Source organism: Pinus tabuliformis, chromosome J (genome assembly GCF_031772625.1).
Source record: "Pinus tabuliformis cultivar Carrire ecotype Pingquan chromosome J, CPIR1, whole genome shotgun sequence".
Taxonomy (NCBI): Eukaryota; Viridiplantae; Streptophyta; class Pinopsida; order Pinales; family Pinaceae; genus Pinus; species Pinus tabuliformis.
The window spans coordinates 1,478,253,099-1,478,270,331 of record NC_142295.1 but is presented as its reverse complement, the minus strand read 5'-3'; the positions used below and the strand labels follow the sequence as shown (position 1 = coordinate 1,478,270,331).

Here is a 17,233-nt window from a genome sequence, read left to right as displayed (position 1 = left end):
AAATCCCCCACCATCTGGTCACCCCCTTCGCCATCCCCCTCCTCGGGGCCCTAAACGGAAATACAAGTGCTTCAAATCAAGGGAGGAGGACGTATTTCTCAGATTGGAAGAAGACATTCGCTGGGGTGAGGCCATGGATTTTGCTGATCGTGTTTTGGTCGGTCGCATCAGGGGCCGAAGTTACTCGGCAGCACGTTTGAAGCAATGGGCAGCGGATGTTTGGGGCCACCATTTGGTGGATATCCCCTTTGTGCAGACCTTCGTGCGGGGATGGTTCGCTCTGCGTTTCGCGCGTGCTGATCATACTAACTGGGTCCTATCATCATATTGGCATTTTGACCATGCTCCGGTGCTACTGAAGAGATGGACTCCTCTATTTGACCCTGAGACGGAGCAAATTGGCATCGGACCGGTATGGATTCGGCTTCCTGGGCTTCCACTCCAGTACTGGTCAGAAGACATCTTCAAGAGGATTGGTAATGCCATTGGCGGATATATGGGCTATGACAAATCCTATCAGCAGACGGGAATGATGGCCTACGCCAGGATACTCATTAACCTGGACACGAGAGGCGGACTGCTGGAATATATTACAATTCAGTGGAGGGATACTGAACGCAAGCAAATCATCGATTACGAAGGCGTACCATACAGGTGTCGCAGATGCCACCAAGTAGGCCACCTTTACAGAGATTGCCCTCTCCTCAAGAAATCAGTATCGAATGGCTCGGAGGAAGCAGTCCCACAGACGCAGGACATACCCCCTGAGACTCATCCTACACAGACCTCTGGGGAACAGGATCGCCCTCAGATCGTGGAGGAACCAGGAAGCACCGGGCCATCTGACAATGCTGGGGATCCCTCTGATCCGCCTTCGGCCTCGCCACACCTGCAGCCATCAACTGATCAAGAGGACTTGGAGCAATCGGGTAAGTTTACTATCTATTCTCCGTCTCCTCCTCCTTCATGCATGACTTTGGGCATATCATCTCAATTCACTGCATCTGCATCCATCAATACTTTATTATCCACTGCATCCCCTGCATCCCCTCCACTGAATAATCACAATCACACCACACTCACATGCACCCTACCACTCCCTTCACCGGTGGCTCCTCCATCCAGAATCACTTCGACTCTGGCCTCCCTTTCATTAAATTCATCACCGTCTCCTCCTCGGTATTCCCTCCGCCCCCGCATGAAGGACAGGGGTCCGGATGCAGTTGGACTTGAACTGAACCGCATGCCATTGTCCCTCAAGAATTCCAGGGGTAGACCCTCCCGCATTACCAAGGCAAGGCATACTGCTGATGAAGAAGTCGCCCTGGGGCGACAGCAGACTATCTTCCGGGCCCTTAGAGCGAGGAATGGCCCAACCCCCCTCCCCTAATGAAGTTTCTTTCTTTTAATTGCCGGGGGTTTGCTAGTTCAGCCAAAAAACTAGCACTTAGGAGACTACTCCTGACATCTCAGATGGACTTCATATTTCTTCAAGAGACCCTCTGTCAAGCTGAACCCCTCATCCACACTCTCTCTGTCTGGCTCCCTTCCTGGACCTTCCATGCTTTGGATGCGTCCGGACGATCTGGGGGTATGGCCATTGGGGTTAATAACAAAGTTGCGGAGATCAAGAACACTTTTGGAGGAAGGGGGTTTATAGGTCTTGATATCTGTGCTCATTCTGCTGTAAACGACATCAGGATTATCAATGTATATGGCCCTTGTACAGACCGTGCCAATTATTGGAGCTCTTTACTTGCATCAGAGCTGTTCCAGGCAGACAACATTATTCTTGGAGGAGATTTCAATTTCTCGCTCGGATATAGTGAGTCATGGGGGCACTTAGCCCAGGTCGACACCCTCACTGATACTATATCCAGCCTACTAGAGGATCATCACTGGGTAGACATACCGTCTGCCAAGCTCCAATATACTTGGACAAATAACAGAAGTGGAGACCAAAGCCTTGCAAGAAGACTGGACAGATTCCTTATTAAGGAATCCCTGGTTAATGATCTCCCCAGAGTTCGGCAATGGGTTGGAACGGGAGGCATTTCTGATCATCGACCGATCTTCTTAGAAGCTGAAGACCTAACCCATAAGATTAAGAGCCCTTTTAAATTCAATGCCTCTTGGTTGCAAGATCCCTCATACATACAATTGGTGCATAATTACTGGCAATCCAATGCCATCAGAGAAGGAGAGGACATATCAGTGGGATTCGTAAGGAAACTCACAGAACTCAAACAGATCACCAAGAACTGGGCTCACCAGAAACGCCTTCAGGATAATCTGACTTTAAAGGAGGCTGAAAGGGTCATTGCTGAATTTGAAGAATCATCAAATGGGACTTTCCCCTCCCCTGAAAGCAAGGAGAACTTCACCTCCCTTATTGCTCAACGCACTCAAATCTTGAAGGAAAGGGAAGAAAGCTGGAGACTTAGAAGCAGAGCTATATGGCTCACCGAAGGAGATGCAAATACCAAATTTTATCACAAGTTTTCAAACGGCTGCAAAGTTATTAACACTATTTGGGAATTAAAGAATGAACAAGGGGTCACTGTCTCCTCACAGCGGAACCTGGCCAGATTGGCCACTGAGCACTTTAGAGGCATTTACAAGGCTCCTGAAGCAGCTAATATCTTGGAAATCATGAGAGTGGCTGAGCTCTTCCCCAGATATATTGAACAAGAAGATGCTGATGAACTGCAGAAGGAAGTGACGATGGCAGAATTAGAAGCTACCCTGAAATGGTTCAAAAAAGATAAGAGCCCTGGTCCAGATGGATGGACCATTGAATTTTATCTTGCTTTTTTTGATCTTTTGGGCAATGACCTCCTGAATATAGTTGAAGACAGTAGAAGAAGAGGTCGTATATCCTCAGCCATTAAATCCACCTTCATAGCTCTCATCCCTAAATCAAATGCCCCCAGTACTTTTGATGACTTCCGCCCTATATCACTCTGCAATTGCCTCTACAAGATTATAGCTAAGACTATTGCCAACCGTCTCAAGCCCATTCTATCGCATCATATATCCGCTGAACAATTTGCTTTCCTGCACCACAGACAGATCCATGAGGCCATTGCTACTGCTCAAGAGCTCATGCACACCATGCAGATCAAAAAACAAAAAGGAATGATCCTCAAGGTGGATCTGTCCAAGGCTTTTGACAGAACCAACTGGCTATACTTACGGCTGTTGCTCACTCACCTGGGCTTCCCTTATGATTTCATCAAATGGACCATGAGCTGTATCACTGATGTATCCTATAGTGTTTTACTAAATGGGGAAGCTTCCTCTTTCTTCACTTCAGAGAGGGGACTCAGACAGGGATGTCCACTCTCCCCTCTGTTGTTTTTACTCATAATGGAAGGGTTGAGTAGAATTATTTCATCTGCACGAGATAGACACCAGTTATCTGGTATCAAACTTGCAGACCATCTTTTCCTCACTCACCTATTATTTGTTGATGATATTCTTATTTTCCTGAATGGCAGCGTTGGAGACTCCACTATACTCCATAACTCATTTCTTCTCTTTCAGCAAGCTACTGGTATGAAGATTAATGTTCATAAGTCCACCATTACTACTTTTGGATGCTCTATCAATGAAATAGCTTATGCTAATCAGCGATTTCCTTACAACAACTTGACCTTGTCAGAAGGTATTAAATATCTTGGTTTCAGACTGAAACCTAATGGATACAGGATAGCAGATTGGTTATGGCTAATAGCCAAGGTGGAAAAGAGACTACAAGTTTGGTATCACCGATACCTATCTCGAGCTGGCAGACTGATACTTATTAAAGCTGTGATTGAAGCCACTCCAGTATACTGGATGGCTCTCACATGGATTCCCAAGGGCATACTCAACAGATTACAACATATTTGCAGTAAATTTCTTTGGAAGGGCCACCAGCCTGGCAGAATCTTTGCCTGGGTGAAATGGGATACTATTGCAAAAGCCCAAACGCTGGGGGGGTTGGGGTATCAAAAGGCTCGACCTTTTCTCTAGAGCTCTGGCTGCCAAACTCGGATGGCAACTTCTCACCTCTGAAGGACTCTGGACCAGGGTAGCATGTGCAAAATACATCAGGCCCTTGAATGTGTTGGATTGGATATGCAGTCAACAGAGAACTAATCACAACATATCCATCATATGGAAAGCTGTCATCGGCACACTACCCTTATTACGAGAAGGATTAACTTGGCGCATCAAGGCTGGTAATGCAGTCCGAATAGGTCTGGACCCTTGGGTTGGATGTGGAAATACTCACAGACTCTCAGATGGCCTCATTGGACATCTTAATGACAGAGGTATCACATACATAATGCATATTGGTGATCAAGCAAACTCCTCCTTCCTCCATCAAGCCTGGACCAGCGCTCAAGCATTAGATATTCCGGCACAGTGGCACAATGAATGGGCAGAGTACACGGATGCACTCACTCAAGCTCATATCAGACTTACTGATGGACCTGATGAAATCATTTGGGCTTATGCAAAACATGGAGCATATACCCCGAAGCTGGGCTATCTAAAGCTCATGGAGTCTCATAAGCCTCATATTATCCATCCCACATGGAAGGCATTATGGAAACTCAAATCAGCCCCGCGTACTCGACTGCTCATGTGGAACATTATCTTTGATAAAGTACCTACGGGCACCAATCTTATGAAGCGATCCTTCCATGGACCCTTCCGCTGCCATCTCTGTCACCAGGAGGAAGAAAGTACTTTACACTTATTTCTGAACTGCTGTATCACATTACATTTTTGGCATGACCTCTCTTCTCATCTCCCGCAATTGAAAAACTGGCATGGTCATAGCATAATGGAGGCATGGGAGAACTGGAACCATGAACACTCGGGGAAGGCCATTAATATTCCGCTTCTTGCATGCTGGGCAATCTGGATTGCCCGGAATCAGGCTATCTTCAACCTCAGAGCCCCTCACTGGCCTACTATCCTTCTTCATACCATTGCGGATTACAACATGATACCTGATGAAGAACACATAGGTCCTGTTCGCATCATTAAACAATTGGATATTGACAAATCCAAACCATGGGCTTTTTTTGATGGTTCTGCACAAGAGGTGGGCTGTGGGGGAGGCGCAGTACTATATCTCAATGAAACACACTGCTACAAAATACAAATAAACCTAGGCAGAGGAACTAATAACTATGCTGAACTGTGCACTGCCAAGCACCTTATACACTTTGCCATACATAAACAATGCAGACATCTCCAGCTGTTTGGTGACTCTAAAATAGTTTGCAATTGGCTGTCTGATGCATCTCATTGTCATGCATTTTCATTGAGGCACATATTAGATGAGGCAAAGAGGCTGACTACTTCATTTGAATCATTTGCTTGTCGTCATATCTACAGGGAACAAAATACCATTGCAGATCAACTCTCCAAAGAGGCAGCGCACAGACAAGGAGACAATTGGCTGATACAGGAGGAAATCGAAGGGTCATTCTATCAGCATTATCATAGACCCTTTGATGATCGGATGGACAATGGGCTATAAAAGCCCACTTACAGATTTTCACTTGTTTATTTTTGTTGTCAATAGTTGTATATATCTCTACATATTTAGCACTATACAACACTTTACTTTTGATATATATGGCTCTCTGCGTAGAGCAATGGACTCCTATTTTGAACACTGTTAGTGAACAGTTTTGGACAGCTCCCTGCGAGGAGACAACCTGCTTTAAATTTTGTTTATATAGTACTACAGACTGATCTTGGTAGGCACAGCTGCCTGTATATGAATGCTTCGGCATATGCAAAATGTAATTTCTTAACTTTAATAGAAATTACGACTTTTTCCCAGGGGAAAAAATATCTGCTAGCTAGAAATTAAGAGATAGATGGGAAAAAGGAAGCGATGATTCAGTAAAAACACAAATGCATAGTCAAGGAAATAGTTAGTTGAAATCCAAGAAAACAACAAATGTTTAACTTACTAAAACAACTCCAAAATAGTTAGTATGTTGATATAATAAGTGTTCATATAGTGAAAAATGCATAACTGAAATAATAAGCATGGGAGAGAAACTATCTAATGCATAGATTAGTTTATTACCTAGTAGTATACATCTCACAAAGTACACACGTACATAAATTGTTCAAGAGTAGTTAGAAACAAGGACAAGATGCATGTCAAAATATAGCTCTAGTGATGGTCTTCAAGGATTCTTATTATTAAAGTAGTGAATGAAGAAGTACCATCCTTTTAGCTATGGTCTCCAGGTATATCAACAAAATTCCAAAAGTTTCTCTCTTCATATTGAGAGTTTTACAATATTTATAGATTGAGTTAGTAACTGCCTCTTGGGACTATTGAACTTCTATGGGGTTAGTTACAAATCTTCAAATAATCAAACTTTACAAATATATTAAAGGAAGATATTTAAAGCTCTCATAACTTAGGGTCATAGTTGTTTCAATCTAATTAGATCTTTAATTGGGAATTTCGTGAAGCCGTGAATACAAGCCACCTATACTTCATAGTATGATGTAATTGAATTTAATTATCCCAAGTGGAAAGCTCTCCATATTGACATGGTATTTTGAGGTATTCTGGGAGAAGATTGACATGTTATTTTTTCATGAGACAAGACATGAGATCAAGGTTGTTTGTAGTTTAGCAAGATCTGTTAGATGTTGCTTCAAGTTATCTTTAGTCCACTTATTAGTGAAGGCACTAAAAGATAACTCTTTTGTATGACGTAGTTCCTTTAATTCCCTATTTTTTCTTCACGTGGCATGATATCTCGTAGGGTTTCAAAGCTTGGTGAAGGTCATCCATTAGAAAAATATGTAGGAGAATCTAGTTAAGTTTTCTTTCTCTGATTTATATGTTTACTAGGCTTGTATATTTCTGAGTTTGGTTCCTCCATAGGAATACCCTCTCTCTTAAACAACTTATATGCTTATTACCATGTATATCCAAGAACTCTTGATTAGTTGAGTTATTAGGTTCCACTATTTGCAAGGACTAAGCCACTAAAGTTTAGCATGCTTACCTCTTAGACACACAAGTGGTTCTTCTATAAGAATATGAAACAGCAGGCACCCATTATGTAAATTAGTTTAAATTTTGTATGCAAAGAAATTAGAGGTTTGGTCCCAAGATGGTTTTCTCATGTACATGCACTAGGCTTAAGTGGTGAGGAAAAGGAAACATTGATATATGTGTACTGTAAGTACTCTTGATCATTACAATTAAAACAATTTCACCATCTTGACCAAGGTGTATGTGTATTCTCCCAAGTGGAATTTTCCTTATAAAAATAGGAAAAATAAATAGGTTTTCTAAGCATAAAATCATTAGTTCATGTACTCAATCTTGAAAGCTAAAAAATATTTCTAGACTTAAGTTCAAAGAACCAGAATGGCTTCTGACATGAAAACTTACATGTTCTGGCTAGACAAACCATAGGGAGTTGAGGAAACATAAATTGAGAGTTACTAAACCATGATAAGGGTTTTTGAGATTTTGTGCATCAACTATTCAAATGTTCTTGCTTTAACGTGCCTTTCACCTTTAGTAAACTCATGTATAACACAAGGAAAACATGAGAAAACTCATCTTGAGAGAGAAAGGTTTTAAAGAGTGAATCCTGACTCTAACTTGAGGCTCAAGGAGGACTTATAGCGCTTGGAACATGGCCAATGATGTGTTATAATGATCAGAAGAGACTCAGTGGAGCACTACAAGGGTTAAGAGAGAAAAATATGAACTCAAGAGAGAGAAACTGAGACTCTAGCACTAGACTAAAGGTCATCTGGGCACTATAGCACTAGCATGAAGGTCAATGTAGTGTTATGGATGACTAGGAGAGGAGAAAAATTGCCTTGGAGACAAAATTACATGGTTGTTGTGTTGTACTAGGGCTCAATGTAGCACTAAGGTAACTTGAAAAGTTAAATTTTTGACAGGAATGCTCAAGACAAAGCTTGTTATAAGGTTGTATCACTTGGATGGTGCTTAGGGGGGTGCTATAGTGCTAACTTGAGGTCCAGGAGGGCGCTACACATAGTTTGAAGGGCTAAAAATCAAGTTGAAATCTCAAGTGTGCGGTTGTAGCATTAGATAGAAGGATGAAGGAGTGTTATAGCATTGGATAGAGTCCCAATAGGGAACTACACAAGTTCAAAAAGGCTCAAATTTGCAAGAAAAATAAATTAAGTGGAAACCTCTCTCTAAGAGTTACCTCAACAGGCTAGAGCATTAAAGGTCACTTTTCTCTTGTAGACTAGCCAATAAAGTTTGGTTAGGCTCATAAGTCTTCATCCATTATTTCAAGTTAGGATGGTTGATCATAGCTCAAAAGTGTTAGATAGGATTGGTAAGGTGATATCTGCATTGATTTGAATCATTGGGACCCTCAATTCACGCCAAGCATAAGGCACCATGAGGAATTTAGGGTTGTTGTTGCAACTACAATAAGAAGAAAATCATATACAAAGTCAAGTTAAAGCATAACTAATTGGCAACCACATGAAAAAGAGCCAAACTAACCCTATAACCACTAATTTACCCTTGAGAGAGAAACTTGAAGAATTTTCTCACCAATGGATTTGTCAGTTCTATTAGCAAGAAATTCTTCCCTATGGATAGGGTTGGAGCCATAATAGAGTGGTGACAAGAAAATAAAAACAATGGCCGAAAAAATCAGTCAAAATAAAGAAACTACCATCTAAGTGTTGGTGAACATAATTAGAGAAATGATGATTGGTTTAAATCCATTTGCTTGATCAAAAAATTTCCATCCTCACTTTGAAACCCATGGTGTTAGCACTCTGTAATTTTCCAAGGCTGCAAAAGAAAATCACAAAGGTAACCACAAACCAATTTGGAAGCATGGATCTAACCCTACTAGCTTCAGAGAGGGCTCTCTCTATGAGATTTAACTTTGTTGTATTAGATATTAGGCTAGTTATGAAGGTTCAAAGTTTGATTTTAAAATGTATTGGTTGATTAAGTCCCTGAAACTTCCATTGCGCTATGGAGACTACAATTTAAAAGGGGTCTGTTTAAGCTTTTGGAAAGGAGTTTCATAGGGGAAGGTAGCTAGACTAATTGGATCCTTGATATTAAAAAAAAGAAAATAAAAAAGAAAAAAAAGAAATGGAGTGGAAGAAAAGATATAAGTTCAATTTAAGTTAAAGAGCAATTAAGAATTCCTTAACATGATATCAGAAGAAAACACTGAAATTATTCATAGCTAGGATCATAGTGTACATCTAAACAAATTCTGTACTTCAACTTTCTATTGAATAATTAAGATTTCAGGAAACATAAGCATGGAAACAAAGTAATAAAACATTAACAGTGAGAGAAGCACATCACTAGATAGCCTAACACATGAATCCTGTGAAAATGTCCTTTTTATTATTGATTAGCCCATCCAATAAAAAGGTACAATAGATTTGTGGAATGCAAAAATCAACAAAATCAACCGTTGATACTTCAAAAAGGGAAGTACTTATAAGATATTTACAAAAAATCTTTTAAAAAATGACTAGGGTGTATTTAGGAATTCCTAAATTGAATCTATCTAAATTGTTACAAATATTTAGGAAAATTTGAAGTGTTTGAAGTGATGGCACTAAATTGGTGGAACTACTGACTGTCTGGCCCTTTGATTCCTGCTGTGTTGTTGACACTGAGTTGTACAACCAATTCATCTTCTTATTCCATTAATTCACATAATTTATCCCAACGCTCCTCACTAGGGATAAAAGTCTTCAGTAACTTTCTGTAAACCTCGTCTATTTTAGTGTATTTTGCAAAAGTCGGTTTAGAGATAAATATATGCTTAATCTCGTACTGGATATCTAGATCATATGCCAACGCTTCCAAGGTTTCTTTTCCTGTCATACTAATTCTTCCTCCTGTAACTTTAGAACTGCCTTTAGCCTTGGTCATCAATTTCTCATTGTAATTGGACCATGTACTAAGCTTATCATTTATTACTAATAAATTAGGAAGTCCCTTTTTGTAGAGGGCTTCCAGCTTGTTGAAGAACCTCTTTACACCAATGTCCAGAATCTGACACTTTTCTTCAAGCTGCCTCATTAAATTTCTCTTAGTCAACACCTTTTTGACCTCCAATATAGTTTTTGTTCTATCTTCAATCTCCATCTCTTCTAATTCCTGTTTATTTTTAGAGTTGAGGAACTTTATGAGCTCAGTAGCTTCACTGGGTTTGTCACCCAACTGTTTTTTGACTTCTTCAATGGCTTCATTAGATCTTTCAATTAGTTCTTGTTGCTCAAATATGATTTGTATTAAAGGCCAAATGCCTATCATACCTTCATTGATCCATTTCCAAATATTTTCTTTGACCCGGGCCAGGGTATTACCCATGGAAATATCTTTTCCATTTGCTGCAATCTTTGGGATAGTGCATGGGATTTCTGAGACTCTGTTAGGAGGGAATTCTCATATATTGTGTTCTGCTCCTGTATGGTCCTCACATCCTGTCTTAACTTATTTATTTCTTCTCCCTGTATAGACATGTTTTCCAGGGGTTGAACCAACTTAATTGAATCATCTGTAATTGAAGAAGGAGGTATTGCAGAGAAATATGTTCCTGGTGTTGTAACTGTTGTAGGGATACCTGTTTGAAGTAGGGATGCAATTGGTACTGCATCAAGAGGAGCTACTACAAGTTGAAAACTTTTCTCATTCTCTTTGATCAACTTGTCCATCTCTGCTTCCATCTCCTTAATCTGTGCACTCTGCTCCATTAGTAGCTTCAACATTTCTTCTTTCTATAAATCTATCTCTCCTAACTCCTTTGCTTGGGGATCTTCAGTTGCATGAAACTTTAATTGCTTCCTTAGAGATGTTATATCAACATTCTTCTTTTAAATGACCTCTTCCATGGATTTTTAATTGTCAGGACCAAAACCTGCTTTAATCACCATTTCCTCCAAATATTTAATTCTTTTATCTTTGGCCAGGGAGGAAATCTTCTCTAGTTTGAGCCAAGATTGAACATTGTTCAAAGACAACTGTAGTTTGGAAGGAGTGAGGGCAGCCTGTGTGAAGGTTGAGTAGACCATTTCTCCCGTTTTCCTGTGCATGTCCATCTGATCCAAAGGATGAACATCCTTTGCCTCAGTCTCAAAGGTAGTCTGCTTGAATTTAGTCGTTGATTTTGGTTGTGGAACCTATGCCTGTAAGAATTCCATATGCATTCTCCCCTTCTCTGTGTCATAGGATGAAATGAACCTGTGCTAGATTGAGGAAGACCGCTTCTTGAATTAAGCATAGATGTTGTCTTGAAGGGCTTCATTCCTCTATTTAATTTCTCTATATCTTTGGAAAATATCCAACTGTCTCTGTTGTTGGGTGTGAAGCCTGATTATCTTCTATATTCAAAGGTATCGCCACATAGGACCCCAGTTCGAAATGGGGGCGGCAATGCCGCCCGTAAAATATTCGCTGCAGGGGGGGTCTAGGGGGGGCAGCTGCGACCTTTGGGAGCCCCCCCCTAGCAGGGGGTTTCGGGGGCAACGCCCCCGAAGCTAAAAACAATTGTAAAATTGCCTTGTAAAAGTATAGTAATTCCTAGTCAATCTGGGCCGTTCATTAGGCAGATGATCTGACGGTAGAACTTATGTTTAGTTTAGGGTTTTTTTCCCTAGAAGGCAACCCCTCTCTTTGTATGAGGGTATTGTATTTTGAGGCTGTGTGATAGATGTGTATTCTGTGAGCGAGAAACAGAGAGGTGAGGCTGTGAGAGAAAACAGAGGATATTACAACGGATTTGCTGTAGGTTGTGTCTCTTCATTTTGCTGGATAATAGAAAGGAAGGACTGGCTGTTCGGGGTGGACGTAGCCCAAACTGGGTGAACCACGTATATCTGTGTCTCTCTTGTTTTGTGTGTTTTCTGTGTCTATATTTCTGCAATATTTTATGTGTTCCATTGCTCCGTAATATATAATTTTCTAACATCTGTTCTGTGAATGTCTCTGGTGTATGAGGTGTTTTAGTTGAAGTCTCTTTAGTAGTCGAGGATGATGGAGAATCGGTGGTACTGCTATCAAAATTCAAAGTTTGAAGGCCAGAGAGCACAATGGTACCCTGTGTTTCCTCCAGTAGTGGGAAATCCTTCTTAGAATTTGTCTTAATCTTATTTGTATAGATCTTGAATTCTTTGGCTGAGACTTTAGTGATTGTAGGGAAGTCCTCCTCTCTTGGTATTTTCTCAGTCTTTTCTCTGGGTATAGGAGTCTCTGAGGTAGTTCTGGAAAGCATCTGCTCTTCGGCCTCCTGCAATGTTTTCTCTACCCAATTTTGTTGGTTCATGTACTTCTCTATTTCTAAGCTTTGGGTATGCACATAGGGAGTTATCTTCTGTTCCAGTCTTAGCTTACAAAATAACCTCAAAGGTGTCATAATACCATGTAAAGCTAAGAGGGAAATTCATTTGTTTCAGCTGGAGGTCTGCTTCCTCTCCTGCTGCTCTGTTGTTATAGATAAAAGGACCTATCTGTGTCTTAATTTGGAATTGAGACTTCTTCTTTGCTGCCAAAAAATGGATGTTGTCTGAGTGGATTATTTTCTTGATGTAATCCAAGGAAAATATGCTCATTGGAAGGTACTTGGGTAACTTATATGGTGGCAGATTGGAGCCAAAATCTCTAATTTCTGTAAATGACTGGTATAGATACCAATATCCTGCCTTCACCTGTTCATTGAGATGTAATACTTTCTGAATATCCTCATAGATTCTTGGAATCCACTGGCCACTCATCAAACAAGTTGCTGGATACACAAACTGATCAATAAACTCTTAAAAACTGAATTCCTGTGATAGTTTTTTGATCACGGAGGTCCATAAAATAATGTTCTGAGGATCTCTTTGCTGATTAAGTTTCTGCAATGCAAAGGGAAACCTGTCTATCTAGAAGAAAATAAACATGTACATAATAATGGAAGAATATCTTAACATTCCTTCAATTAAAAATTGAAGGAATTGTTCATGAATTATATCTGCAAGGAAGTGACCATAGTCAAAGGTGACTTGTAGTCCTTCTTCTGTAGATAGGGTGGATAGAAAGCCTAAAATAGGCTCATCTACCCATTCATCTGAAAAGTAACCAAGCAGGGAGGACAAGAAAAAGATAATATATCTGGTTCTTTGGGGGAAAATAGAAGAGGGATAAGGGGGGATTCTTCTTGGGGAGTTGAGAATCTTCTGGCAGAAAGACCTCAAAAATCCTAGCTCTCTAGGGAAAGGTGAGTTTCTGATAAATTTCTTTAAGAGCCTCAATGGAAAAGGGAGTCAGGGAGTCACTGTATGGGACCTGCAACATTTGGTTTATATTTTCAGAGGTAATGGTGAAAAGGATTTCACCATTAGGGGAGATGATAGCCCTCTTAGTTGAGAGAAGAGGCATGGCACTTGAGGAGGAATTCAGGGAAATAATAGGATTGGGGAAAAATGAAGAGGGGTAATCTAGATTGCCAGAGGTTAATCTCATCGAACTGATCAATATAAGTGTCACGAAACCATCAACGTAATTCAAAGAGGTCGAATTCACAGTACGTTTCAACGATTTTATAATCTCTGTCAGCTAGGGAGATGTGGTCTAAATCCACAGGGGGAGGGAGCATCGGGTTAACCATAGTGGCATCAGTCTTAGCTTTGGGAGCCATCGTGGTATCAAGATGAAAATGTAGAGGATGACAGATGGAATTTTCAGAGGGCAACTATTAATTGCGCTAGAAAAAGCTTGGAGGCAATTCCTTTGTGATCAATAGTCGACAAACAAAATAGAAAGCAGGGATCAGAAGCACTGTGAGAGTAAGAGAGTGAGAAAAGAGTGTGATTGCAAGAGAGAAGGAAGATTTATAATATTTTTCAATGGAGCAGGACCATTGGCTAAATAGTTGTTCAGGAGCATTTAATCAGCAACGGGATGGAGGCAACGAGATGGAGCTGCAACAAAAAGGTGTAATAGTCGTCGACGTGGCGGCAAGGGATAGGCAGACAAAGGCACGAGACCATTGGTGGGAAGTGATAGGTGGACAAATACATTGCAGTACGGGATTGGAGGTGGAGCAGAAGTGGAGGGTGACGTAACCAGGAATGCGGGTTGTGGCAGGAGTGGAGAAAACCGCTTTCGGAGGGGGGCAGAAGCGGTATATGATATTAGAGGGGGGAGGTGCGAAATGATTTGGGGAGGACACGTAGCGACGGGGAAACCAAATTTTCGAACAACCCCCCCCCCCCTCAACGATAAAGAGAAACATGGCCGCGGGGGGGGGAAGGCCTTGGAGCCGTCGGATTGAAATAAGATCGCGATCAAGGGTTGAGAAGGAATATGATGTTTAATGCCAACGAGATAAAATATCATATTGCACATACCTTTTAACTATAAGGTCCAAAATTTGGACAAATGGTCATATTACAAATAGCGCTCCATAAGATGAATTTCATTTTTCCCTAAACTAATCTAACTAAACCAATTACTGTGCATTAGAAGTGAAAAACCTAATTTATTTTTCCATTTTAAAGGACTAAAAACATCTTTTCAAACAATAAAACTAATCTACTAACTGCATTAATCCAGATTAAAATGTTGGATTAATTTATTCACCTATTCTACCTATCTAATCTCAGCCAAGATTACACTATTTGGCTAAGTTATTCACTGTAATCTAATTGACATAAATTGAAATTTGTTTGAACATGATTAAACTGTATGTTTCAAACAAAAAATGTATTGTGGCATTTTAAACAAGCTGCACACAGTTTCATGGATTCATTCTCTACAAAATTATTGGACTATCAGTGGCACTTCAACTAGCACCACTTTCACATTTTTCATTTTTTTGTGGGGTTCTTTTATCATTTCTTTTTCTTTTTCTATTTTTTCTATTTATATACCATATTTTCATTTGTATATATTTTTTTGGAAATCATTTGCAGCATGCAATATTATTTACAATTTGAAATACTGAAAGAAATCATTCAATCATCATTTTATCCTATAAATTATAGGACCCTAACAATGGCTCTATCTGGGGATGGAACTCTCCTTGTGAGGTGTCAAGAACAATAGATTAATAGCCTTGAATCATTAACTTCAGTGTTTTACTGCATCTGATTTTTTGTAGTTGTTGTTGTTATGGTAGCGAAATGACTAAAAGCTGAGGGCCTTCTCCACGTGCTTCAACTTTCAGACATAAGCTACCCCAACCATAACAATACAAAGAAAATGGTATCTACAATGAATGTGATGAAAACTGCATCTATTCCTGAGAGACATAATGTTTCAACATCCTTCCATTGACAGGTCCTCCAAGTAAATCTGTTCCATGTATGTCCTTCACAAAAAATACATTATTTCCTCTGTAAGAATGAATAATGTAAGGTCCCATCCATAAATTATCAAACTTTCCATGCTTGCCTTTCTATTCTCTTATGGAATCCCATTTAAGAACATGATTGCCTATTTTAAAATCATCGGCCTTAGTTCTTTTGTCATATAACTTCTTTATATTTTCCTAGATCAATTGAGTTATGTTGTGAACTTCCTCTCTTGACTGCTGCAGGTGAATTGTTTGGTTTATTCTTCTTTGTATATCATTTGGTTCAACCTCCAATTCTTGAAGCATTTTCAAAACAGGAATTCCAAATGAAGTTGGAAAAACAACATATATTCCATAAATTCGCTGGTATGGAGACATGTCGATTGACTTCTTGGTAGTAAGTCTGTCTGCCCATAATGAATTTACAAGCTTATTGTGCCATGATTTCTTGTTATCCTGCAACAATTTTTTAATAATATTAACCAAGCTTTTGTTGGAATATTCCTCCAGTCCATTTCCTTGAGGGTAATAGGTTGTAGAATGTCCCAAAGTTATCTGATATTTGTTGCAAAAATCCACCATCCTCTTTGATCTGAATGTTGCAGCATTATCTGTAATGATTCTCCTAGGTTATCCAAATCTTGAAAGGATATTGTTCTTTAGGAATTTAATGGTTACTACATCAGAGGCTTGTCTAGTAGGTATGGCTTCTATCTATTTTGTAAAATAATCAGTGGTTGTAAGAATCCACTTATGTTGGGTGGAAGAGGAAGGGTGAATTTCTCCTATAAAGTTAAGGCCCCATTGCTGGAAAGCAGTTTCAACTGATATGGGCTTTAAGGGTAAAGGCAATAGTTTCCTTTTGCCTTTAAATATTTGGCATTTGTGGCATGAGGTGACTTTCCTTTGGACATTAGAAAATAAGGTTGGCCAATAAAAACATGCTCGTAGGATCTTGTTAGCAGTAGTTTCACAGTACAAGTGTCCGCCGCAGTCTCCATGAAATTCCTGCATCACTTTATCTGCTTCATCTTTCAACAAGCAATTTAGTAAAACTCCACCAGCTTCTTTCCAATACAAATTTTTATCTAAAATTCAAAATTTCACAGCTTTGAGTTTAATAAATCTAGCTTTTGTTTTAGTCAGGCCAGGAGGAGCTTGTAAATGATGTAGAAAAAAAATAATGTCTGCATACCAGGGAGAGGTAGCAAAAGTTTCTGCTACATGTGGAGTCACCTGTTCTTCTAGTTCATTGAATATTGCTAGAAAATTTATATCCAAAGTATGTAAATTAGATTTTGCCATTAATTTTTCTAACCCCTAACCTTTAATGAGTTTGGTAGGTTTGATTTCAATGTCATATTCTAAGATAATGGAAATCCATTTACCCCTTTTCCCATCAGAATCATTTTGGGTTAGTATATATTTTACCATTGCATTTGGAACAAAGACAATTATATGTGAATGGAGGATATAAACTCTAAAGTCTTTTATTTCTTTTACCAAGTCAAAAGCCTATTTTTCCATGATATCATATTTTAATGCAACATCTCTCAAAGCTTTACTAAAGAAAGCAATAGGTTGTTCATCGCCTTCATTATTTTTATGTAAGAGAATTGCAGCAATAGTGTGCTTAGAAGCAAATGAGAAAATAAAAAAATCTTTTGTAAAATCTGGACTAATCAACATAGGAGCCTGAGTTAAAGCATGTTTTACCTTGCTAAATGATTATTTAGCTTCCATGTTCCACTTTCATTAGGGTATTTTTAAGGTCTAAAATGGGCCTCCTAAGGAAATTGTAAAATAATAGTGGAAATAATAAAATAAGATTAGATGACATAATCAAATTTTAGAGGAAAAAAGAAAAAAATATT

At 39.5% G+C, this 17,233-nt stretch overlaps 1 protein-coding gene across 1 annotated transcript; it reads left to right on the top strand.

The window, feature by feature from the left end:
- The first annotated feature begins 1,593 nt into the window (after positions 1 to 1,593).
- Positions 1,594 to 5,268, top strand: LOC149232967 (uncharacterized). Its single transcript, XM_089382059.1, has 4 exons — positions 1,594 to 2,753; positions 3,501 to 3,989; positions 4,129 to 5,101; positions 5,248 to 5,268. Exons 1-4 carry the CDS (start codon positions 1,594 to 1,596, stop codon positions 5,266 to 5,268), a joined length of 2,643 nt encoding a protein of 880 aa, XP_089238185.1.
- Positions 5,269 to 17,233: the final 11,965 nt, after the last annotated feature.

Bases quoted from the DNA above. Each gene is read 5' to 3' on its own strand.
- LOC149232967 (XM_089382059.1), top strand. From the start codon at position 1,594: ATGGCCATTGGGGTTAATAACAAAGTTGCGGAGATCAAGAACACTTTT. The intron at 3,990-4,128 runs GTATCAAAAGGC...TTGGATATGCAG, and splicing joins CAAACGCTGGGGGGGTTGGG to TCAACAGAGAACTAATCACA. The intron at 5,102-5,247 runs GTGGGCTGTGGG...TAAACAATGCAG, and splicing joins TTGATGGTTCTGCACAAGAG to ACATCTCCAGCTGTTTGGTG.